Below are 23,526 nucleotides of genomic sequence, written 5' to 3' on the forward strand. Positions count from 1 at the left end.
AGTCATTACAGCAAGCTTTATTTCCTGATTTGAAAAGGGGAAAAACTTTTGCGATGGACAAGGCAGTAGGGAAAATACCCTGATGGAATGATATATTAACTAGTTTTGATAGATAGGGAGCCACTACGTCTTTACAAGCCTTTATTACTTTGGAACATACGTCGTCTAAACCACAAGAAGTTTTATTTGACAGGTTATCAATGACATCAGATATCTCCTTTACATTGGTATCATAGAACCAGATTGAAAAATTAGTGTGCTGGCTGAAAGCATTGCTATTTAAGGGAATTTGAACACATGAATTGACGAGTTCTTCTCCAACAGAAGAGAAAAAAGAGTTCATTTCTTGCGCTATATCAAATGGTTTTGTTAATTGTCCGAACTCCGTTTCCAACATAGGTATTTGATCTGACTTTTCATTTTTGCCCTGAAGATCATTTAATATTTTGAAAACTTTCCTGGAGTCACCCAGACATTTTTCAAATTTCTTAAAATAGTAATTTCGCTTGCATCTTTTGCTCTCTTTTTCAACTCGGTATCTCAAAAGTAGAAATTTCTTTCGCAAACTGGCGTTATTCCGATCTTTGGACCATTGGCCATGTGCTTTATTTCTTTTGTTGATTAAATTTTTTAGATTGTTAGTTAACCATTTAGGCTTCAGATTTGATTTATGACAATAAACTTTCATAGGAGCATAATGATCAAAAACCAGCTGAAAACAATGTTGGAAGGAATTGAAGCATTTATTCATTTCACCCTTTAATTCAATTTTTTGCAACTGGTGACTCAATGTAAAACAAAACATCTCAGACTTCACTTGAGATTTTGTAAACGAGATATCTCGAAAATTTAACTCTGGTTTAAAATTGCTATGTTTCGCAACAATTTCAAGGGAAATTGGATAGTGATCTGAAAAACTTTCATCTTTGTGAGTTTTAATCTTGCCTTCCACATTTTTTGTTATAAAATGGTCGATACAGGAATCCGTAGAAGTTGAAATTCGTGTCGGATCGCTATTTAGCAGCTCGAAGCCATTACTATTAATAATATCAAAATAGGCTGCTGTTAGATCATTTTTCTTCAAAATGTTGATATTGAAATCACCACAAATGATAACGCTGCAGTCTTTTTTACTTAAACATTCTAAGGTTTCTTCAAGGCGTGCAAGAAACTCCATTTTGTTATTTCTCGGAGGATTGTAAACAACCAATATGAAGTAGTATTTTTTATTTGCTTCTATTTTAATCAGAAGGCTTTCATCTAAGTTGCACTGTTCCTCAGCGACTAATTTTACTGCTTCTCGGCATTGAATCATTACACCTCCTCCACGGTAGGGTCTTGTTTTAGAAACGAGCGTTTTATAGCCTGATAACTTGAAGCAATACGGTGTCATATTATCTTTAAGCCAGGTTTCTGTTAGACAAAGAATATCAGGGGGTGACTCGAGGTAGCCTAGTTGTGACTCCAGTTCATCATAATGTTTACTAATGATCTAGTATTAAGATGAAAAATTATTAAAGAGAGCTGATCAGTTTTTGTTTTCGGCACATTTTTATTTAATTGCTAAAACGATGGATTATCAAAGCAGAATTGTACATCCTGTAATTCGAACCCCAGCTCAATACCTCCTTCATACAGTTGACGAACACAATGTACTTTATTATTGTCCTTCCATTTGTAGAACAAATTTCCCTCTCTTGTCCATGTCGATTCTATTCTTGTGTCGCTTTTCATCAAATTGTGGAACCTTAGTCTGGCTCTCGTTAAGTTTTCAACAATCGAAACGTTCATGGTTGTGTCATTTTCTCTCAGCTTTCTCTTGTTTCTTAAAATTTCAACTTTGCTTACTCTTCTGGTGAAACGAACGATAATGGGTCTTTCGTTCTTGTTGGATGGAAGACGATGAGCAATCGAGATGTCTTTTTTATCCAATGCTACTCCAATATCGGATGCCAGCTCCACTACGTTGCTTATTGTTCTATCGCTAGACTCCCAAATCGTGCGATTATTTGCATCAGTTGTTATGCGCTCAGACATTCCCATTATTCGCAAATTGTTTCGCCTATTGTAGTTCTCCAACATTTCTGTTTCTGATAACATCTTCAATGTCAGCTCATCTTTTTGATACCTCATTTGCTCTCGAATGGAATCTGTTGCTGAATAAATTTCTGATTTAACTTCATTTAAAATTTCCTCCTTTGTGCCATTTAAAACTTTTTCAATCATTTCTTCGATAGCCTGCTTTACTGAACACTTCACCTCATCAATAATTTTGGGAATAATATTTGCTACTGCTTCATCAATGAAACTTGATACGTCCAGATCACCGTTTTCGTTTAATGGGCTCAATTCACTTCTAGTTCTCTTCTTTTCAGATTTACCGACTGGTGTTTGCAGCGGTGATTGATCGTGGAATCTAAGTTGAGGCATATTCACGTCTACTGAGTCATCTATACGCTCTTTTTGAAAGTTTTCATGTTTTTGGCAGGGTTATTTAGCATGCCTCGCTGGCTCATCTCTGAAACTATTTAATAAGTTTATCACAACAATTAGGCTAATAAAACTCGCTTAGGTATCCACTAGGTAGCTAAGGATCCAATACACAAGTTATTTTTCACCAATACTCTTGATATGTACAAGTTAAAACTCGCTGGGGTAACCAGTAGATAGCTTAGGATCCAATACACAAGTTATTTTTCACCAATACTCTTGATATGTACAAGTTAAAACTCGCTTAGGTATCCACTAGGTAGCTAAGGATCCAATACAAGTTATTTTTCACCAATACTCTTGATATGTACAAGTTGAAACTCGCTGGGGTAACCAGTAGATAGCTTAGGATCCAATACACAAGTTTTTTTTCACCAAAACTCTTGATATGTACAAGTTAAAACTCGCTTAGGTAACCAGCAGTTGGCTTAGGATCCAACACACAAGTTATTTTTCACCAATACTCTTTCAATGTACAAGTTAAAACTCGCTTAGGTAACCACTAGGTAGCTTAGGATCCAACACACAAGTTATTTTTCACCAATACTCTTTATATGTGTGCAAGTTAAAACTCGCTTAGGTAACCACTAGGTAGCTTAGGATCCAATACACAAGTTATTTTCACCAATACTCTTTATATGTGCAAGTTACAACTCGCTTAGGTAACCACTAGGTAGCTTAGGATCCAAGGCACAAGTTATTTTTCACCAATACTCTTTCGATGTACAAGTTAAAACCTCCTTAGGTAACCAGTAGGTAGCTTAAGATCCAATACACAAGTTATTTTTCACCAATACTTTTGATATTTACAAGTTAAAACCTCCTTAGGTAACCATGGTTATATTTTTTAAAAAAGTAATTGTAGAAGTCAAACAAAATATGTTAACACCTGAAGATCAAAACAACAAACGAATGAAGTAAATTTCCGAGCATTATTTGTAAGGTTACAAAAGCAGAACACATAGAAGCATTCCTTCAAAGCAGCTATTTTATGTTTTTGAGAAGTCTTAAAGTTTCTTCTTTAGCCAGACGTGTCTTCAAGTAGGTCCGTCTGTGGTTCGACCGTCGCCGGTATTTATTGCTTTGTACCACTATGCGATCAAATGCTGCACGATATGCGTCCCTCTGCTCAATTGCTCTGTCGAAGCAATCTTTCAATTGCCACATTTGATCATTCAGACGTTGAACATGAAACTGCGCTTCAGTGTTTTGTTGCTTCACTCTATCAAGCTCTTTCTGCAATTCGATGATAGTCCTTTCATAGCCCAGAACGCAAGCAAAGCACTCTCCACATGGATCCGACAAATCATTTACACTATTGAGCCCACATGGTTCATCTGAGTTCGATCCTTTGACATAAATAAAGTACAATTACAGTATGAAGCAGCTAAAATTGCAACAGCCTTACTCAAAAAAGCGCACTGTAAGTCCTGTTTATACTTACACTGTGACCATTTTCGATATTAGAACGGCTTGAAAACTTAGAACGCAAAGAAAAGCAGAATGACCATACAAAATGTACAACTCACGTTTGTCTGAATCCACAGCTGCGAATCTATCAGCTGATGAAGACGAAACGTCGGATTGTCCATTCCCATTCTTCATAGTTGCCATGATTTCACCTAGTCGTACTATGATCAAGCAGTTGACAAAGTGTTATAGTTTTCCCAAAAATTCAAAAGCCGTGTTCAGATCGAATTTCTGTATGTTCTCTCTTCTCTTGTGGTTTTTCATGTCTGCTAACGTTTCACCAATTAGGATGTCTATTGAAATACCTTAGAAAATTTTTGTACAATTTCTCTCAAAACTTTCAAAAAATTTGTCAACTTCTTGATAGCTCTGGAGCGAACGTAGAATCCTCTTGAAAATAAAAGTTTTCGGGTGAGATTACCGTCACCGTAACAACAATTTTGAAAGAATGAAACAGGAACAATGAGCAAAACTTAAATTGCTGTTCAACTTTGATAGACATAATTAATGTGCCCGGTTTTATCGTCTGGCAGGTGTCTTTGGATTGGATAAAAATTGCTTTGATGTTGTCCTGGAAACTGTACATTAAACAAAATCCAAATAAACAAATTTTGAAATTATTCTGTCCAGGTAAAAAATATTTATGAGCGTTTTCTCTGAAACAAAAGAAAAACTGAATACAAAATTTGTCCTGACATTCTTAGTCAGTTGAGAGAGAGTAATTATTAATCTAAAAATGCGTACTTTAATAATACGCTTTTGTTTTGAAGTAAACAGAATTATTATAACCACGCTGTACTGTCTAGCTTCTTACAGACTACACGCTTGCTATTGTAAAGTGAACTAAATGAAGTATTGTCTCAAGTAGCCTACTAAGGCTACATCTACTATTGGTCGATTATGAATATGAGGATACAATAGTGTAAAGTTATCACATATGTACTAACAACAAATTTAGCTTGTAAAACTAAGCTTACATTGAAGCTTACATTGAAGCTTACATAAAACTAAGATTGTATACACCTTTGGTCCAATGGTATGAGATCCGCTTCCCACGCACTAGACCCGGGTTCGAATCCCACCCATGGTAGAAGTTTTTGGAAATGTCCCCCCCCCCCTGTATTAGGTGCATGACTCTAGCATGTACTACTAGGAGTTACGATTATTTTGAAATTTTTCTCACTGAAATCTGCTTGCTAGGCCTTCGAGTTTGAAGTTGTTGTTTTTCAGTGTCGTACTCTGTATATATAAATTATAAATATACATATATATATATATATATATACATATATATATATATATATATATATATATATATATACATTATATATATATATATATAAATATATATATATATATATATATATATATATATATATATATATATATATGCATATACATATACATATATACATATACATAATATATATATATATATATATATATATATATATATATATATATATATATATATACGCCAGGGTGTCTTCGTTTTTCCAAGCTCGCAAAAATTTTTACGCATTTAAAAGATAAGAGGTATCTTATTGTAGCTCTTGACGAAAGGCCTCACAAGTACCACGCACAGACAAATGGGTCAACACCCATACAAATAACTACAAATGTTTAATCATAAAGTCCCAATTTCTGATAATATATATATATATATATATATATATATATAAAGATATATATATATATATATATATATATATATATATATATATATATAGAGGGAGACGTAAATCAAAATCACACAAAAATGAATCTTTCTTTTCCTAAATACGTACACTCTGTTAAAGTTAAAGTCATAGTTGATAAAAAAGAGATGTTCATTTCGTTTATTCTATGATAATTAAAAGACTGGATAGATTCAGTCGAGGTCGTTTCTCCTGCTGCTTCAGCTCAATTAGTCGGTACATTGACATATATCTCCTAGGGGCCCTGAAGCGGAGATATTGATACATTTCCAAATTTAGAAGAGGGAGGTTAAAAAACATTTTTCAATGGCCTAGGATCTCCGTCATTTTTTTAAATTTCTGGCAGTTTTTTTTTTTGCTTATTATGTTTAACCGCATCTCATCCAAAAAATCTTTATTAACACCGAAAAGACAGGACTTCTATAAAATTTTAGCATAAAAAATTGATTTATGAAGGCGAGGTTTTACAAGCACGCCTCCGACATTCAGTGATTGCTGATTTTAAAAAATACATTTTACAGGATTTACAATTATTTAGAAATTTTTCTCACTAAACTCTGCTTGCTATGCCTTCCAGTTTGAAGTTGTTGTTTTTCAGTGTCTTAATATGTATACGCAATGATGTATTCGTTTTTCCAAGTTCGCAAAAATTTTTAGACACAAAAGATAAGAGGTACATTATTGCAGTTTTTGATGCGTGATCTCACCATTACCACGCACAGACACATGGGCCAACACCCCTACACATAACTACATCTATTTAAACACAAAGTCCCAATTTTTGATATATAAATTTATATATATATATATATATATATATATATATATATATATAGAAGGAGACCTAAAACAGTATCACACATGTTCAGATGAGATGCACGAAAGAAAAGAAATATTCAAACGAAATAAAGTGGGGCCTGGTTGATAGTTCTCTCACACAAATAGATCAGCTCAATGGCTTTGAAAATCAGTATTAAATTCAACGCTATGATCATTTTAATCATCGTTATGACTTGAGTTTAAGTTGAAGTTTTCCACGAATTGAAACAATTGAAGAAATAAGAAAGACAGATTGACCACGAGTCCATTATTAGACCACTAATTGTTTGCTTAGATTCGGACTGTCATTTTTATGAGACACATATGCTCTATACGGAAAAACCCTAATGAAGAGTCAAAATTAATATTCGAAATCAATAACTCAAGACCCTAATACTCAAGAATTAAGGCATATAAATTTGGCACTAATTAGATGCACACTATTGATCTTTAACTAGAAAATGATCATAAAATTAAGTTCATTAATTGAATTCAAGTCATTTTTTGGGTGAGATAAGTCATGCAATTGAACTAAAAGCAGTGCAAATGACGTCAAGAACACAAATTTTAACTGCAAAGCAGTAGAAGTCACTGAAATTGGAAAAGTTAATGGTTGCAAGAATCATCGACGGAGACGACGAATTAAAAAACATAGCACGAAAACAATCCAAAGAATTAAATGAAAAACTAAGCTGTCAACCATCTGACTAAGAAACCAAATGATTATTACGAATCAACAGGAAAAACAGTTCCGCAAAATTAGAGAAACAATAACGTCTATCAAAAAGTAAGCACTTCTAGGATAATCGTGTATAATTTCGTTCTTTAGCAAATGAATTGCTGATTCGATTCAACTTTCTGATGTCAACTTCTTCAACAACCAAAGTTGAAAATTTTTATTCTGAGCATGAAGCTAGCAACAACGTCAAAAATCTTTATTGACGACTTGAATTCAGGAAAACTGAAATTGACAAAACTCCAAAAACTTATTACTAACGAAGTTTTAACATGTTTTTCGTCAAGACCAAAATCATCCTTGCAAACATACAAAGAAAAAATAAACCACAGGCCCGTAGAAATCGATTTGCACATAAAAGATACAGGCAAAAAACGGCAAAATGCTTAAAAAATTGAACAAATAAAGCTAAAATTTTTGAGCCAATGTCCTCAAAATACCCAATTTACGCCACCAAAATCTATCTACTAACAAAGGAGCAATTTGGAAAAGTTTCATCGGCGCCTGAAGATTGACAAAGTCGAAAAAGGGCAAGAGGACAATAAAATTCACAAACATGAAAAAATGGCAATCTTTAAAGAAAAATTGCATAAATTCCTCATATTAATATCATCTGAAATATTTAGCTGTCGATAAAATTATTCATTAAACCATCTTCAAGCCTTCAAAAAAACACACTGGACTGTAAAGATCGAAAAACTAAACAAAACATACCCGGCAGATTGCCGGAAAATAGCCGCCGTTGATTCCAATAAGCATGATTGGGATTGAAATAAGAGAAGATATTGAAAAAAAAGATTTTTGTACAAAAACATTTTTTTAATTCCGATTTATTTTGATGGCATTTCGTAGTTGAACATACTTCTGTTTCTTAGAGAGAGGCTACAGGGGCTACTATCAATAACAATAAGCATTAGAGAGAGGTAACTTATACTTATAGGACCGACGTTCAAATAGCGGGCATCTAAAATTGGGCTTTATGGGTTTATCCCGTTTCTATTTCTGACTTCAATTTTTTATACTGACTCTGTTCATTTTGAATTGCTTTGCTGAGCAACTGATGTTCAAAATCAGCAGAATGAGAGAAGAGAGAAACTAGCCTAGAGAAGTCAAAAAGATTTCACGCAAAATGTTGAAAAGGCGGCAAAATGAGGTAAAGCGAAACATTTTTTTATTCGACGAAGTAAAAAAAAAAAAATAGGAGCACTATAATAGCCGGCTGAGAAGATGAGGGCGGCTATTAATGACAAACATTTTTGGAAAGGCATGAGAAAAAATGGCAAGGGAAGAAACACTGAAAACAGCAGTCAAATTTCCACACGTGAAAAACAAATTGCTTTCAAAAACCTAAAAATTGTTAAATGCCAACTTCTCACTCGATTTTAAAGGACTTTGAGAAAATCAAGGTTCAAAGGTACTCGCTTGTTTGCTCTTTTTACTACTCCAACGTTGTTAAAATACGCGAAAAAGCCGAAAAAAGTGTGAACAGATCTTAAAAAGACCACACCAAAACAATGTGGATTGTGCAAAACCAAAAGAAGGCCAATAATAGCCCTAGCTTTCGATGTGCGGCTATTAATGAAAGTTTCCGACGCTTCTAACATAAGTTCATATGAGTTGGCTAATATCAGTATTTAAATGTGAGTATTCAAAATGTGAGTATTGATAAAATAGTATCTGAAATAGTGGACTAACATTTTTTTGTCTCAAAAGCTTAGGTTTCAATGTCTTACAGAAAAGACATCCACTGTCGTGAATTTGATTTCCAAATAGAGGGAGATTTAAAACAATGTCACATTTGTGTACCTGAGATGGAGGAAAGAAATAAATTTTCTAACGAAAGAAAATGGGGTTTGAGAGGTGGTTCTCTCATTTTTTCCAATATGTGGGAAATTAAAGAGATCAGCTCAATGTTGAAAATCACTATAATTCGTTTAATTATCATGATAACTTGGGTTTAATTTTTCACAAGCAAACAAAGTTTTCACAGGCTAATAAAAACCTTAATAAATAACTAATTCAGTTTGAAGTATTCAGTCACCTTTGTCAGTTCTGCCAGCTTTGCTGTAAAAACAGTTTTCGTTCTCCCGAATGAGCCGAGTTCGTTTCAAAGCCTCCAGAACATGGTGCTAAAACAGCTCAACTGTACAACATGCTGTTACACAGAGCACAACGCTACTTGCATATTATACATACAAATTACGCTTCAAAACTGTACTCCTGTTAAATAGAAAAAACTGCACTTTTGTAGAAGAGAAAATGAACAATGAGTTTTGCAGTTGAGTCGCTGTATAAGACAAAGCACCAGAATGGTATATGACTACTGACTTTAACGTAAGAACGACGTGTAGTTGATATTACATACTCCTTTTTTAGTACATTTGTTAACTTCAATACTTTAAAAATTATCAAGTTTGCAAGTTATTACGTCAACTAATCTGGGCATTTCTCGACTACTCGAGGACCCGGACTCCTCTAAGAACCATCTCACTTCGCTTGAGATAGATTTGAACCGAAAAAGAACAACCCAGGCATTAAGCTCAAAATCTCAAAATTTAAGCAATTTTTACTTAATTTCTGCAGCACCTGAGTGTGTTTGAACTCTTTAAAATTAAAAAAATGGACTTTGATGACTTGAATGAGTTCCTTGGGAAAATAGACCAGGCAAAGCTCGACGAGGGCGCGGAGGAGGAGGACGAGGAGCCAATGGAGTACGAGCCAGTAGAAGGATTCGACTTCCACACTGCGGATCCACTAAGTGACCACATGTTGCAGTATCACCACCCACAACTCAACTGGCTGCTTAGAGTGAGTTCAGTACATTGGTAGAAATTGAGACTACATTCTTACCGCTTTTTTGCAAGGATTTTCCCCAACCTCACGAGATCTCTCAGATCCTTCTGTTTCAACATGTTTTATATTCTACACATCTTATACAGGATATTAACAAAAATTTAAGTTTCCATCACAAATGAGATGAAAGAGCTACTTACATATTTTTAGAGAAAAAAATGCAGTTTTCAAACGAGGGCGTTTTTCCTAACTTAAAACCCAATATCTCAGGCTCGCAATACTTTAAGGAAAACTAAATAGCATTTAATAATTGAGCTGCATGAATCCGTTAATGAACAATAACAACTTTCACACTCAATTTTGTTACCATTTTTGTACAAAACTGTATTTATATGCATATCGTTTTTGTATCCGATAAATTAAATTTTAAATCTTAATATTAGGAAAAATAAAACAATTATCAGGAGTTGGCGAATGTGAAGTCACTGGATGGGAGGGACTACGACAAGATAGAGAGTAAGAACAGTGAGCTGCAGGTCATCATCCTGGAGTTGGTGAGAGCAGCCAAGACTAGTGAGAAGGAGGGGAACCAGTGGAGGGCAGAGTACGAGGCACAGGTGGAGATCAACAACAAGATAGGAGACGACATCCTCAAAATGACAGACAGAGTCGAATACATCAAAGGTAAGCAAAGCAGCCAACTCAAACACACCCTATCTTAAAGGGTTTAATCCCGATTACTATTTAAATCGACAAACTATCTCCAAGACAATATCTAGATTCTTACGACAAAATCGAAACGGATCATTTAATCAACAAAAATACTTTTGAGCTCTCGTGGAAAAATGAGAAAATTATCAGCCATCAGGAAAGAGACAGCAAGATTAGCTTCAAGTACAGATGGAATTTATCAAAATCATTTCTACGCATTTTTCGTTGTAATTTTCTGAAATTTTTGAGACATTTTGAAACACTAGGAGTTAAAAAAGGAAAAATTAATTCAACCATTTTAGATGCGAAAAATTCGTTAAAATTGGTGGCTCAACAGATAAAAGATGTGTCGAAAACTCAGTTATTTATCCAAACAAAACAAAACACCCAACTTTATTCGATTCAATCAACAGGCTTAACTAAAAAATTGTATTAATATAATTTTTGAAGTGAAATCAAAATTTTCTGAAAACTTTCATTCAGGTAATTCAGATACAAATGCACAAAATAACAGGCACTCATTTAAAACTAAACCAATATGCGCTGATAGCTCAAACCTGTTAACTCCCAAATACAACAAAAAAATTTTCTGCGCCATATAAAACACAAATTATTCGAAACTTTCTTAGATAAAACTGATAAAATAATTTTTGGAAATCAGTCATTATTGCATCGTTTGGGGTAAATATTAAGATTCGCCTAATTTAAATTATCAACGTTTAAGCTGAGATAGGTACAAGCAAATTAAAAAAGGCAATCTCAAAAAAGCAACGAAAAATTTAAGAAGTTTAAGAATTTTGAGAGAGAGGGAGAGAGAACAAGGCTCAATAATCGAAGTATGGCACTTATCAGCAGTTAGTCAAATTCATCAACCAGACGGAAGAACATGATAAAAATCTACAGTAATTACACATGAGAAAAAAGGGAAAAGACAGTTAAATTTTACGGAACCCACAGCGGCAAATTATTGGCTAACAGCAACTAAATTACACACAATAATTTCTCTCATTATGGAAGATTAAAAAAACTCTTTTAATGGAGAAGCAGGGAAGTCAACGGGAAATCGATTGAAGAACGCTTCTGACATCAAACTCTTCCGTGTAATTTCTCTTAGAAGCAGGAACTGCCGCCAGTGCCTTGACTAAATTTTCGTTATCTTTTAAACTCCAAACTTGTCGCCAAACTAACACCCATTGAGTGCGCTATTTACTGGACCAAGATCAGATCATCTTCTTTGCTAGCCGGTTTCATTCCAAAAAAAGCTTTGCTTGCTTGTACTCCTGAGTTAGCTATTGGTGACAAATTTTGATCTAAAGGCATGAGCTGGATTTTTTTATCAGGAAATATACATGCGCATACGATCTCACTCGGCTTTGCTGAGCAAAACCACACATCAAAGGTCAAGAGGCATCATAATCATATTGCAAAAAAACTGTGTAGACAGGGCACATTTCTTCAGGGCCTTTTGACAGTATTATTAATGTGTACTCAAGAATTAGCAGGAATTATGGTGGTCAATTTTTCAATATAAGATACCAAAAAAAACCTACTAACATTGAATCCTAAGAACTAGAAACCTGTAACACTGCCACCAGTAGAGCAAAAACCAAACCAGTAACAAATTGTGTCATCCTATTCAAGAGGATTCGAAATACTTGAATTTTGATTTGATCGTTACAACAGGTGCAGCAACAATAACAATCATTTGCAAGAACATAAAATTAAATCTCACAACAGTTAGGCTATCCAACTTCTCACAACAATTAGGCTCACAGCAAGTTTCTCACAACAATTAGGCTATCCAACTTCGAATCAATAATTACCCAACTCGGTTAGAACATCAGTTGGCTCATTTTGAAATTAAAATTTAAACAATTGTAAATTGAGAGAATTAAAAAACATCGCCGTTAAAATCAGAAAAGTTAAATTTTAAAGTTGGCACACTTGACTAGTTTGAGCAGCGATTTGACGAAATATTTAAGAATGATAGCAGGCATTGGCGAACGGTGGGATGTGGTCTTTAAAATTTTTGTTCCGACCCACTTTAGTGGGGGAGGAACTATATACTCAAATGGGTTTTTTCTTTTTTTTGTTCGATCGATTTTGGCCGATCGATATAATCATCGCAGAGAGTTGTGAATGGAATCATTAAAAAGCCCGTCCAGCGTAGATTATGGAATTAAAAAGATTTTTTCAATTTTCGCTTTTTATAGGGAGTTATCGAGGTTTAAAGTTTTGTGAATATTAGACGTATTTCAGCTGTTTTTAATCACCTTTTCGGTATTTTTGACCTAACTTTCGTCAATTTTGCTAAAATTTGTTCAAATTGTTAACTGTACTGATATTGATTTTATCTCTAAAGATAGAGGAGAGTTGCTGAATTGTTCGATCCAATTTTTTTGGCAAGAATTTATGCTAAATTTTTCAAAATCTATATTTTCGTGACCAAATTTTGGACCAAATTTGCTTTTTTATCCCACTTGCTTCAAATTAGCGGAAGTAGATACCTTAAAACTGCGGCCATAATCTTTTAAAACTAACAAACTAGCATTTTGTACACCCACTCGCTTTGAGAGTTTTCTGGAATTATAATTTTGCCAGTTTTCTAATTTAAACTCGATAACTATATAAAATACGTTTTTATTTTTGACAAACTGTTTTAGCTTCAAACATTTGTTTCTCGGCTTTGTTACTACTGTTACTACGAGATTTCAGAAAACATTTGAGATTTATATTTGTACATTCCATCGGTTTTTTGTTTTCTTTTTATTTTATAAAAATAAACGCTGGTCCCGTTGGCTTTGAAATTTTGCGCAATTGAACATTGTATAATGACATAGCTCAATTGCCTCTATTTTTGACAAACTGTAAAATTTGATCTAATTTGCAACCATTTGAACAAATGAGTATTTTGTTAGACGCGTAGCTTAATCTGGGCTGATCTTGATCTCGACATGGTTCTGTACGATGATTTTTTTTTAGATTTTAATGGGGCGCTGCTTTTCAAAATATTTCTGCTATGTAAATGTTCTTCATCTATATCTTTTTTGCTTAAAAGAATCTCAAATCAGATCATCTTCTTTGCTAGACGGTTTCATTCCACAAAAAGCTTTGCGTTCTTGTACTCCTGAGTTAGCTATTGGTGACAAATTTTGATCTAAAGGCATGAGCTGGATTTTTTTATCAGGAAATATACATGCGCATACGATCTCACTCGGCTTTGCTGAGCAAAACCACACATCAAAGGTCAAGAGGCATCATAATCATATTGCAAAAAAACTGTGTAGACAGGGCACATTTCTTCAGGGCCTTTTGACAGTATTATTAATGTGTACTCAAGAATTAGCAGGAATTATGGTGGTCAATTTTTCAATATAAGATACCAAAAAAAAACCTACTAACATTGAATCCTAAGAACTAGAAACCTGTAACACTGCCACCAGTAGAGCAAAAACCAAACCAGTAACAAATTGTGTCATCCTATTCAAGAGGATTCGAAATACTTGAATTTTGATTTGATCGTTACAACAGGTGCAGCAACAATAAAAATCATTTGCAAGAACATAAAATTAAATCTCACAACAGTTAGGCTATCCAACTTCTCACAACAATTAGGCTCACAGCAAGTTTCTCACAACAATTAGGCTATCCAACTTCGAATCAATAATTACCCAACTCGGTTAGAACATCAGTTGGCTCATTTTGAAATTAAAATTTAAACAATTGTAAATTGAGAGAATTAAAAAACATCGCCGTTAAAATCAGAAAAGCTAAATTTTAAAGTTGGCACACTTGACTAGTTTGAGCAGCGATTTGACGAAATATTTAAGAATGATAGCAGGCATTGGCGAACGGTGGGATGTGGTCTTTAAAATTTTTGTTCCGACCCACTTTAGTGGGGGAGGAACTATATACTCAAATGGGTTTTTTCTTTTTTTTGTTCGATCGATTTTGGCCGATCGATATAATCATCGCAGAGAGTTGTGAGTGGTATCATTAAAAAGCCCGTCCAGCGTAGATTATGGAATTAAAAAGATTTTTTCAATTTTCGCTTTTTATAGGGAGTTATCGAGGTTTAAAGTTTTGTGAATATTAGACGTATTTCAGCTGTTTTTAATCACCTTTTCGGTATTTTTGACCTAACTTTCGTCAATTTTGCTAAAATTTGTTCAAATTGTTAACTGTACTGATATAGATTTTATCTCTAAAGATAGAGGAGAGTTGCTGAATTGTTCGATGCAATTTTTTTGGCAAGAATTTATGCCAAATTTTTCAAAATCTATATTTTCGTGACCAAATTTGCTTTTTTTAGCCCACTTGCTTCAAATTAGCGGAAGTAGATACCTTAAAACTGCGGCCATAATCTTTTAAAACTAACAAACTAGCATTTTGTACACCCACTCGCTTTGAGAGTTTTCTGGAATTATAATTTTGCCAGTTTTCCAATTTAAACTCGATAACTATATAAAATACGTTTTTATTTTTGACAAACTGTTTTCGCTTCAAACATTTGTTTCTCGGCTTTGTTACTACTGTTACTACGAGATTTCAGAAAACATTTGAGATTTATATTTGTACATTCCATCGGTTTTTTGTTTTCTTTTTATTTTATAAAAATAAACGCTGGTCCCGTTGGCTTTGAAATTTTGCGCAAATGAACATTGTATAATGACATAGCTCAATTGCCTCTATTTTTGACAAACTGTAAAATTTGATCTAATTTGCAACCATTTGAACAAATGAGTATTTTGTTAGACGCGTAGCTTAATCTGGGCTGATCTTGATCTCGACATGGTTCTGTACGATGATTTTTTTTTAGATTTTAATGGGGCGCTGCTTTTCAAAATATTTCTGCTATGTAAATGTTCTTCATCTATATCTTTTTTGCTTAAAAGAATCTAAAATCAGGGCTCAATTAATGACAGATAATATTTACAAAAAACTAGGTGCAACGAGATTATATCAAGGCTTCAGAGTTAAGCTCATGGTTTTTATGGCTCTGATCAATTGTTTTCCTAAAAAAAGTTTTTTGTACTTCTTAATTTATGCTTTCATTTGCTATCTTTTTGTAGCCCAAAGACTTATTGTCGCGATTCAAAAATCCATTTATTTTTTAGGAGGTATAAATGAACCTAGACACTTCTTTCAGTTGTTATCTAATGTCTGTTATGGTTTTGAATATGTTTGTTTTAAGAAAATATCGGTTAATTTTTAAACTTTACCATTATATTATCTTTTTTCTCAACTTCAGGCGCAGTCTCAGTAAAAACAGGCAAAAACCATTTCGCTGTTGGATATAAATTAATGACCGTAACGTTTTGTTGTTCAACTAACATTCTCATTGTTTTGATACAACGCCATTTGATACATTTTTTTTTATTTTTGAGCATAATTGCATATTTTAGTTCTTTTTGTTTCCTTGTCGAATTATCACATTATTGACAAGTTCAATTGAAGGAAAGCATGGTATGAAAAATGCAAATCTTTGGAATAAGCCGTATCAGAATATGCTAATTGTTTTTGTTATATAGTTTATGCTTTTTGGGCTGAGACAGTTATCTCGCAAAAATTTAGATTTCTTTTGGTTTTGCCTATGTTTGACATTCTTTCTGCTTTATACACCATATACCTAACAGCGATAGATCCCAATTCCTTCCCCAGGAATTATAACTCAACCTTGATAAAGATTTCAGTTTATAGCTGTTTGTTTTAATGAAAAAAAATATTTTTCAACTGTATACTTTTTGCTTTCAATTTCGTAACCAGGTAACTCAATCTCACTAATTAGAAGTTTCAATTACTTTTTTGATTCAAACATTTTTTTCGCGCTTGGTTATACGTTGTGACTGATTGCTTCGACCATTAATTTCATAAAATGTTTTCGAGATTTCTATACTGTTCAATTTATGGGTTTCTGTTCGTTGTCATGTCTACGTAGTCCGTTTATAAGGAAGTCTCTCTGATGTTAAAATGAGGAGAAAGTGACATTTACAGTTCTTGCAGGTAACATTTTATAAATATAGTGCTTTGAAGTGTGATCTGGTAAAATTGTTTGAAGTTTTGGCTCCTTTATATATTTCTTGTTATTTTGTGGGGTCGTGACTTAGTCTTATTATTAAAAAACCCAATTCAATTCCTAAGGTGTTGCAAATTAGGAATTAAATTGTGAATATTAGACGTATTTCAGCTGTTTTTATTCACCTTTTCGGTATTTTTGACCTAACTTTCGTCAATTTTGCTAAAATTTGTTCAAATTGTTAACTGTACTGATATTGATTTTATCTCTAAAGATAGAGGAGAGTTGCTGAATTGTTCGATCCAATTTTTTTGGCAAGAATTTATGCTAAATTTTTCAAAATCTATATTTTCGTGACCAAGCTTTGAGAGTTTTCTGGAATTATAATTTTGCCAGTTTTCCAATTTAAACTCGATAACTATATAAAATACGTTTTTATTTTTTGACAAACTGTTTTAGCTTCAAACATTTGTTTCTCGGCTTTGTTACTACTGTTACTACGAGATTTCACAAAACATTTGAGATTTATATTTGTACGTTCCATCGGTTTTTTGTTTTCTTTTTAATTTATAAAAATAAACGCAGGTCCCGTCCCGTTGGCTTTGAAATTTTGCGCAATTGAACATTGTATAATGACGTGTCTCAATTACCTCTATTTTTGACAAACTGTAAAATTTGATCCAATTTGCAACCATTTGAACGAATGAGTATTTTGTTAGACGCGTAGCTTAATCTGGGCTGATCTTGATCTCGACATGGTTCTGTACGATAATTTTTTTTTAGATTTTAATGGGGCGCTGCTTTTCAAAATATTTCTGCTATGTAAATGTTCTTCATCTATATCTTTTTTGCTTAAAAGAATTTCAAATCAGCGCTTAATTAATGACAGATATTATTTACAAAAAACTAGGTGCAACGAGATTATATCAAGGCTTCAGAGTTAAGCTCATGGTTTTTATGGCTCTGATCAATTGTTTTCCTAAAAAAAGTTTTTTGTACTTCTTGATTTATGCTTTCATTTGCTATCTTTTTGTAGCCCAAAGACCTATTGTCGCGATTCAAAGATCCATTTATTTTTTAGGAGGTATAAATGAACCTAGACATTTCTTTCAGTTGTTATCTAATGTCTGTTATGGTTTTGAATATGTTTGTTTTAAGAAAATATCGGTTAATTTTTAAACTTTGCCATTATATTCTCTTTTTTCTCAACTTCAGGCGCAGTCTCTGTAAAAACAGGCAAAAGCCATTTCGCTGTTGGATAAAAATTAATGACCGTAACGTTTTGTTGTTCAACTAATATTGTCATTGTTTTGATACCACGCCAATTGATACATTTTTTTTTATTTTTGAGCATATTTGCATATTTTAGGAGTTCTTTTTGTTTCCTTGTCGAATTATCACATTATTGACAAGTTCAATTGAAGGAAAGCATGGTATGAAAAATGCAAATCTTTGGAATAAGCCGTATCAGAATATGCTAATTGTTTTTGTTATATAGTTTATGCTTTTTGGGCTGAGACAGTTATCTCGCAAAAATTTAGATTTCTTTTGGTTTTGCCTATGTTTGACATTCTTTCTGCTTTATACACCATATACCTAACAGCGATAGATCCCAATTCCTTCCCCAGGACTTATAACTCAACCTTGATAAAGATTTCAGTTTATAGCTGTTTGTTTTAATGAAAAAAAAATATTTTTCAACTGTATACTTTTTGCTTTCAATTTCGTAACCAGGTAACTCAATCTCACTAATTAGAAGTTTCAATTACTTTTTTGATTCAAACATTTTTTTCGCGCTTGGTTATACGTTGTGACTGATTGCTTCGACCATTAATTTCATAAAATGTTTTCGAGATTTCTATACTGTTCAATTTATGGGTTTCTGTTCGTTGTCATGTCTACGTAGTCCGTTTATAAGGAAGTCTCTCTGATGTTAAAATGAGGAGAAAGTGACATTTACAGTTCTTGCAGGTAACATTTTATAAATATAGTGCTTTGAAGTGTGATCTGGTAAAATTGTTTGAAGTTTTGGCTCCTTTATATATTTCTTGTTATTTTGTGGGGTCGTGACTTAGTCTTATTATTAAAAAACCCAATTCAATTCCTAAGGTGTTGCAAATTAGGAATTAAATTGTGAATATTAGACGTATTTCAGCTGTTTTTATTCACCTTTTCGGTATTTTTGACATAACTTTCGTCAATTTTGCTAAAATTTGTTCAAATTGTTAACTGTACTGATATTGATTTTATCTCTAAAGATAGAGGAGAGTTGCTGAATTGTTCGATCCAATTTTTTTGGCAAGAATTTATGCTAAATTTTTCAAAATCTATATTTTCGTGACCAAGCTTTGAGAGTTTTCTGGAATTATAATTTTGCCAGTTTTCCAATTTAAACTCGATAACTATATAAAATACGTTTTTATTTTTTGACAAACTGTTTTAGCTTCAAACATTTGTTTCTCGGCTTTGTTACTACTGTTACTACGAGATTTCACAAAACATTTGAGATTTATATTTGTACGTTCCATCGGTTTTTTGTTTTCTTTTTAATTTATAAAAATAAACGCAGGTCCCGTCCCGTTGGCTTTGAAATTTTGCGCAATTGAACATTGTATAATGACGTGTCTCAATTACCTCTATTTTTGACAAACTGTAAAATTTGATCCAATTTGCAACCATTTGAACGAATGAGTATTTTGTTAGACGCGTAGCTTAATCTGGGCTGATCTTGATCTCGACATGGTTCTGTACGATAATTTTTTTTAGATTTTAATGGGGCGCTGCTTTTCAAAATATTTCTGCTATGTAAATGTTCTTCATCTATATCTTTTTTGCTTAAAAGAATTTCAAATCAGCGCTTAATTAATGACAGATATTATTTACAAAAAACTAGGTGCAACGAGATTATATCAAGGCTTCAGAGTTAAGCTCATGGTTTTTATGGCTCTGATCAATTGTTTTCCTAAAAAAAGTTTTTTGTACTTCTTGATTTATGCTTTCATTTGCTATCTTTTTGTAGCCCAAAGACCTATTGTCGCGATTCAAAGATCCATTTATTTTTTAGGAGGTATAAATGAACCTAGACACTTCTTTCAGTTGTTATCTAATGTCTGTTATGGTTTTGAATATGTTTGTTTTAAGAAAATATCGGTTAATTTTTAAACTTTGCCATTATATTCTCTTTTTCCTCAACTTCAGGCGCAGTCTCTGTAAAAACAGGCAAAAGCCATTTCGCTGTTGGATAAAAATTAATGACCGTAACGTTTTGTTGTTCAACTAATATTGTCATTGTTTTGATACCACGCCAATTGATACATTTTTTTTATTTTTGAGCATATTTGCATATTTTAGGAGTTCTTTTTGTTTCCTTGTCGAATTATCACATTATTGACAAGTTCAATTGAAGAAAAGCATGGTATGAAAAATGCAAATCTTTGGAATAAGCCGTATCAGAATATGCTAATTGTTTTTGTTATATAGTTTATGCTTTTTGGGCTGAGACAGTTATCTCGCAAAATTTTAGATTTCTTTTGGTTTTGCCTATGTTTGACATTCTTTCTGCTTTATACACCATATACCTAACAGCGATAGATCCCAATTCCTTCCCCAGGACTTATAACTCAACCTTGATAAAGATTTCAGTTTATAGCTGTTTAATTTAATGAAAAAAAATATTTTTCAACTGTATACTTTTTGCTTTCAATTTCGTAACCAGGTAACTCAATCTCACTAATTAGAAGTTTCAATTACTTTTTTGATTCAAACATTTTTTTCGCGCTTGGTTATACGTTGTGACTGATTGCTTCGACCATTAATTTCATAAAATGTTTTCGAGATTTCTATACTGTTCAATTTATGGGTTTCTGTTCGTTGTCATGTCTACGTAGTCCGTTTATAAGGAAGTCTCTCTGATGTTAAAATGAGGACAAAGTGACATTTACAGTTCTTGCAGGTAACATTTTATAAATATAGTGCTTTGAAGTGTGATCTGGTAAAATTGTTTGAAGTTTTGGCTCCTTTATATATTTCTTCTTATTTTGTGGGGTCGTGACTTAGTCTTATTATAAAAAAACCCAATTTAATTCCTAAGGTGTTGCAACTTAATCCATCACTTTTTTGAAATATTAAGTCTGTTATGATTTTCCAAAAAGTTTTTTTTCAAAAACATATTTGAGTTTTTGAGCTTCAATTTTTTAAATAATTTTTCGGTCGATTTGTTGCTCCGTCTCTGTGAACACAGGTCACATAGGATTTTTTTTCTGTTTAAATAATAATAATAATCACAGGTCCCATTGGCTTTGAAATGTTGCGCAATTGAACATTGTATAATGACATGTCTCAATTGCTTCCTACGGAGATAACTGAATATTTCAGTGAAATTAATTGTTTTCAAAAGTAGAAACGTATTTCTGAACTTCGCACGTCTGCTTTTTTTGTCGACCTGTTAACCAGTCGCATTGAGGACAGGTCCCATATTGTTTCTAATGAAGTATGGGTTGAATTGTTTTATTTAAGGTTTTATCTGATGCGAGTTTGATTTTGTTATGATTTTATTTTTATTATAGACATCAAGTTTTGGTCGTAAATAATGTTTGTTGTTTGATATTTATTATTTTCCTTTCTAGTAGTACTATTATCAACAATGTTCTTCGGACCTATAGTGTGGCATTATTGGATTCCATTGGTTGTTTTTGGAAAGATATATAATGTTTGAAAGTTTTCTATCTCAATCATTTGGTAGCCAATTAAGTCAAGAATGTGGATGAGCGGGGTCGGAACCTTATGTGCGTACGCATATTACCGAGCCTCCTTGTTATTTTGTATGCTTATATCCCCTATAGGTTACGGTAATCCACGATTATTCTTGTTTTGAAAATACCGTTTAAATAAGAAAAATTTTCTGTAAAACCGATTGATAAGCATTTTAGCGATCAAGGCCAAAAATATGGGAACACTCGTAGAATCTCAATTCTGCTTCGTTTCCACAACATTATGGTATAATGAGGAAGAACATTGATGGTGAAAAACCGACACGTCGCCAGCTTGTTTTCGCGTCATTTTAAAAAAGAACAGTGCAGAGGCCCCTGTTGGCCAAATGTTGTTGAACGAAATTCTTCAGAAACGCTCTTATTTATCATTTAAACTATTAAACACTGAGCAATAACTAAGACAGACTTTCTAAGTGCTCAATTGTTTGAAAATGGATTACTGAAGAAGTTTTTTTTCCAATTTTGCCAACTAATTCAACTGTTTTTTAGCAACTCTCAGAGCCTCATGTTAGTATCAAACAGACAGACTGCCCTTTGCAATTTCTTTGAACCCCTTATCCGTAATCATTTGTAATATAACTGCTCTTCATAGATTGTTCCCCATTCAGCTAGTACCATCAGCTCCTATCCATGTAACTACAAAAAATACATTCCATTAAGTTTAGACGAAGAAAACTTTCTAAATTGTAAATAGAATGGTTGTCTCGGTTATATTCACAACTAGTCCTCAAAAACAGCTTCATTCTCCTGTTTTACGCTGAATCCTGATCTATTTTCATCACAACATACTTAAATTCTATAAAGAGGAATAAATGTCACTGAACTCAACTTTTCAGGTCTCCTCAGCAACGCCGACAATTTATTCGCGGAGTACGACGGCTACTCCGAGATGAAATGGCGCAAGACACTTCGCAAACTTGACAAGGAACTCAAAGAGAAGGAAGCAACATTGCGAGACCTTGAGCACCGGCTAGTAGAAGAGATAAAAGCGTTCACCAAGCAGAACTCAGAACGCAGTCGACTACTGGTAGACGTTGGCGGTCTATCCCCAGAAGAACTGAAGATGCTGGCTGACCTGGAGAAGCAAAAAGCTGAAACACTCGAAGAGATAGAGCGGGAGAAAGCTAATCCTTCACCACGCAAAAACATTCTGGAGGACTTCAAGAATCGAAAGCAGAAAATTGATGACAAGAAGCGCGAAGCAAAGGAGCATGTTGAGAGAGCGGAGACTGCAACTAGCAGACCCGGAGGCCGTTACACTGGACGCACAACTCCTCGCGGTGGAACCATGAATCTAGCAAAAGGTCTTATCAACTCAATTTTAAAAACTCTTTTCCAAGCCTTAAAGATGATCGTCTTCCCAAAAATCAGTGATCACAAACCGAACTGACATAAATCAATGCATATAAAACATTAGCTCAATTTGAAGATGTGCTCACTAAAGTCCTTGTCAACGAACGCAATTGAGTGATCAGAGCAAACGCAATTCTCATCCAAAAGATTTAAAAATCTTAGAAACGATTTAAAAAAAGAAAGAGATTAAAAAGATAAAGTCCATAATAAAAATTTTAGAACATATCACAAGGTGGTCTCTTGTTGTTGCTGTGAGATCTCGTTTTCTTTAGGAGTACGAATTCAACGGGATCTTCGCGAAACAGAGACAGATCCATTTCTACGACGCGGAGTTTACGGGAATCGCATCGCGGTTGACAGACGCGGAGGTCCCGACCCAGTTGCGGCTCTATTCAATCAGAGCAAAGATCCCACCAAAGTTGGCGGAACTGGTCTGTATTCTGGAAATATATTAGCAGGCAATGATGACGATTATGCTGAATTCCTGGCAACTCCTAGAGTCAATATGAACACTAATGTTATCATCGCAGATGATAAGAGAGTTCTGGACGCATCTAAAGGGCCAGTTAAGAAATCTTCAGCTGTCAGATCACTGCCAAAAATCTGACCTCTTCAGATCAACAATATTTGTTGGATTCCTTTTGTTAGATGTTAATTGATTATATTGATTTA

At 33.6% G+C, this 23,526-nt stretch overlaps 4 protein-coding genes across 6 annotated transcripts in view; 2 read left to right on the forward strand and 2 right to left on the reverse strand.

The window, feature by feature from the left end:
• The window catches only part of LOC142337663 (uncharacterized), a 454,746-nt gene extending 452,192 nt beyond the window's left edge, over positions 1 to 2,554 (reverse strand). Inside the window, exon 1 of the mRNA XM_075387099.1 lies at positions 2,525 to 2,554. The gene's annotated coding sequence lies outside the window, so the exon portion shown is untranslated. The remainder of the gene's footprint in view (positions 1 to 2,524) is intronic.
• The window catches only part of LOC142337648 (uncharacterized), a 422,288-nt gene that overhangs the window by 125,702 nt on the left and 273,060 nt on the right, over positions 1 to 23,526 (forward strand). The window lies entirely within an intron of this gene.
• Positions 1 to 23,526, reverse strand: part of LOC142337694 (putative tRNA pseudouridine synthase tag-124) — a 58,334-nt gene that overhangs the window by 33,406 nt on the left and 1,402 nt on the right. The window contains exon 4 of the mRNA XM_075387142.1: positions 9,254 to 9,341. Within this exon, the coding sequence (XP_075243257.1) occupies positions 9,254 to 9,341 (88 nt within the window). The remainder of the gene's footprint in view (positions 1 to 9,253; positions 9,342 to 23,526) is intronic.
• LOC142337703 (uncharacterized) lies at positions 9,451 to 23,526 on the forward strand. Its single transcript, XM_075387154.1, has 4 exons — positions 9,451 to 10,020; positions 10,470 to 10,689; positions 22,338 to 22,805; positions 23,127 to 23,526. The coding sequence occupies exons 1-4, from the start codon at positions 9,832 to 9,834 to the stop codon at positions 23,459 to 23,461; spliced, it is 1,212 nt and encodes a 403-aa protein (XP_075243269.1). The 5' UTR covers positions 9,451 to 9,831; the 3' UTR covers positions 23,462 to 23,526.

This window comes from Convolutriloba macropyga, chromosome 1 (assembly GCF_964194025.1).
Source record: "Convolutriloba macropyga chromosome 1, txConMacr16.3, whole genome shotgun sequence".
Taxonomy (NCBI): Eukaryota; Metazoa; Xenacoelomorpha; order Acoela; family Convolutidae; genus Convolutriloba; species Convolutriloba macropyga.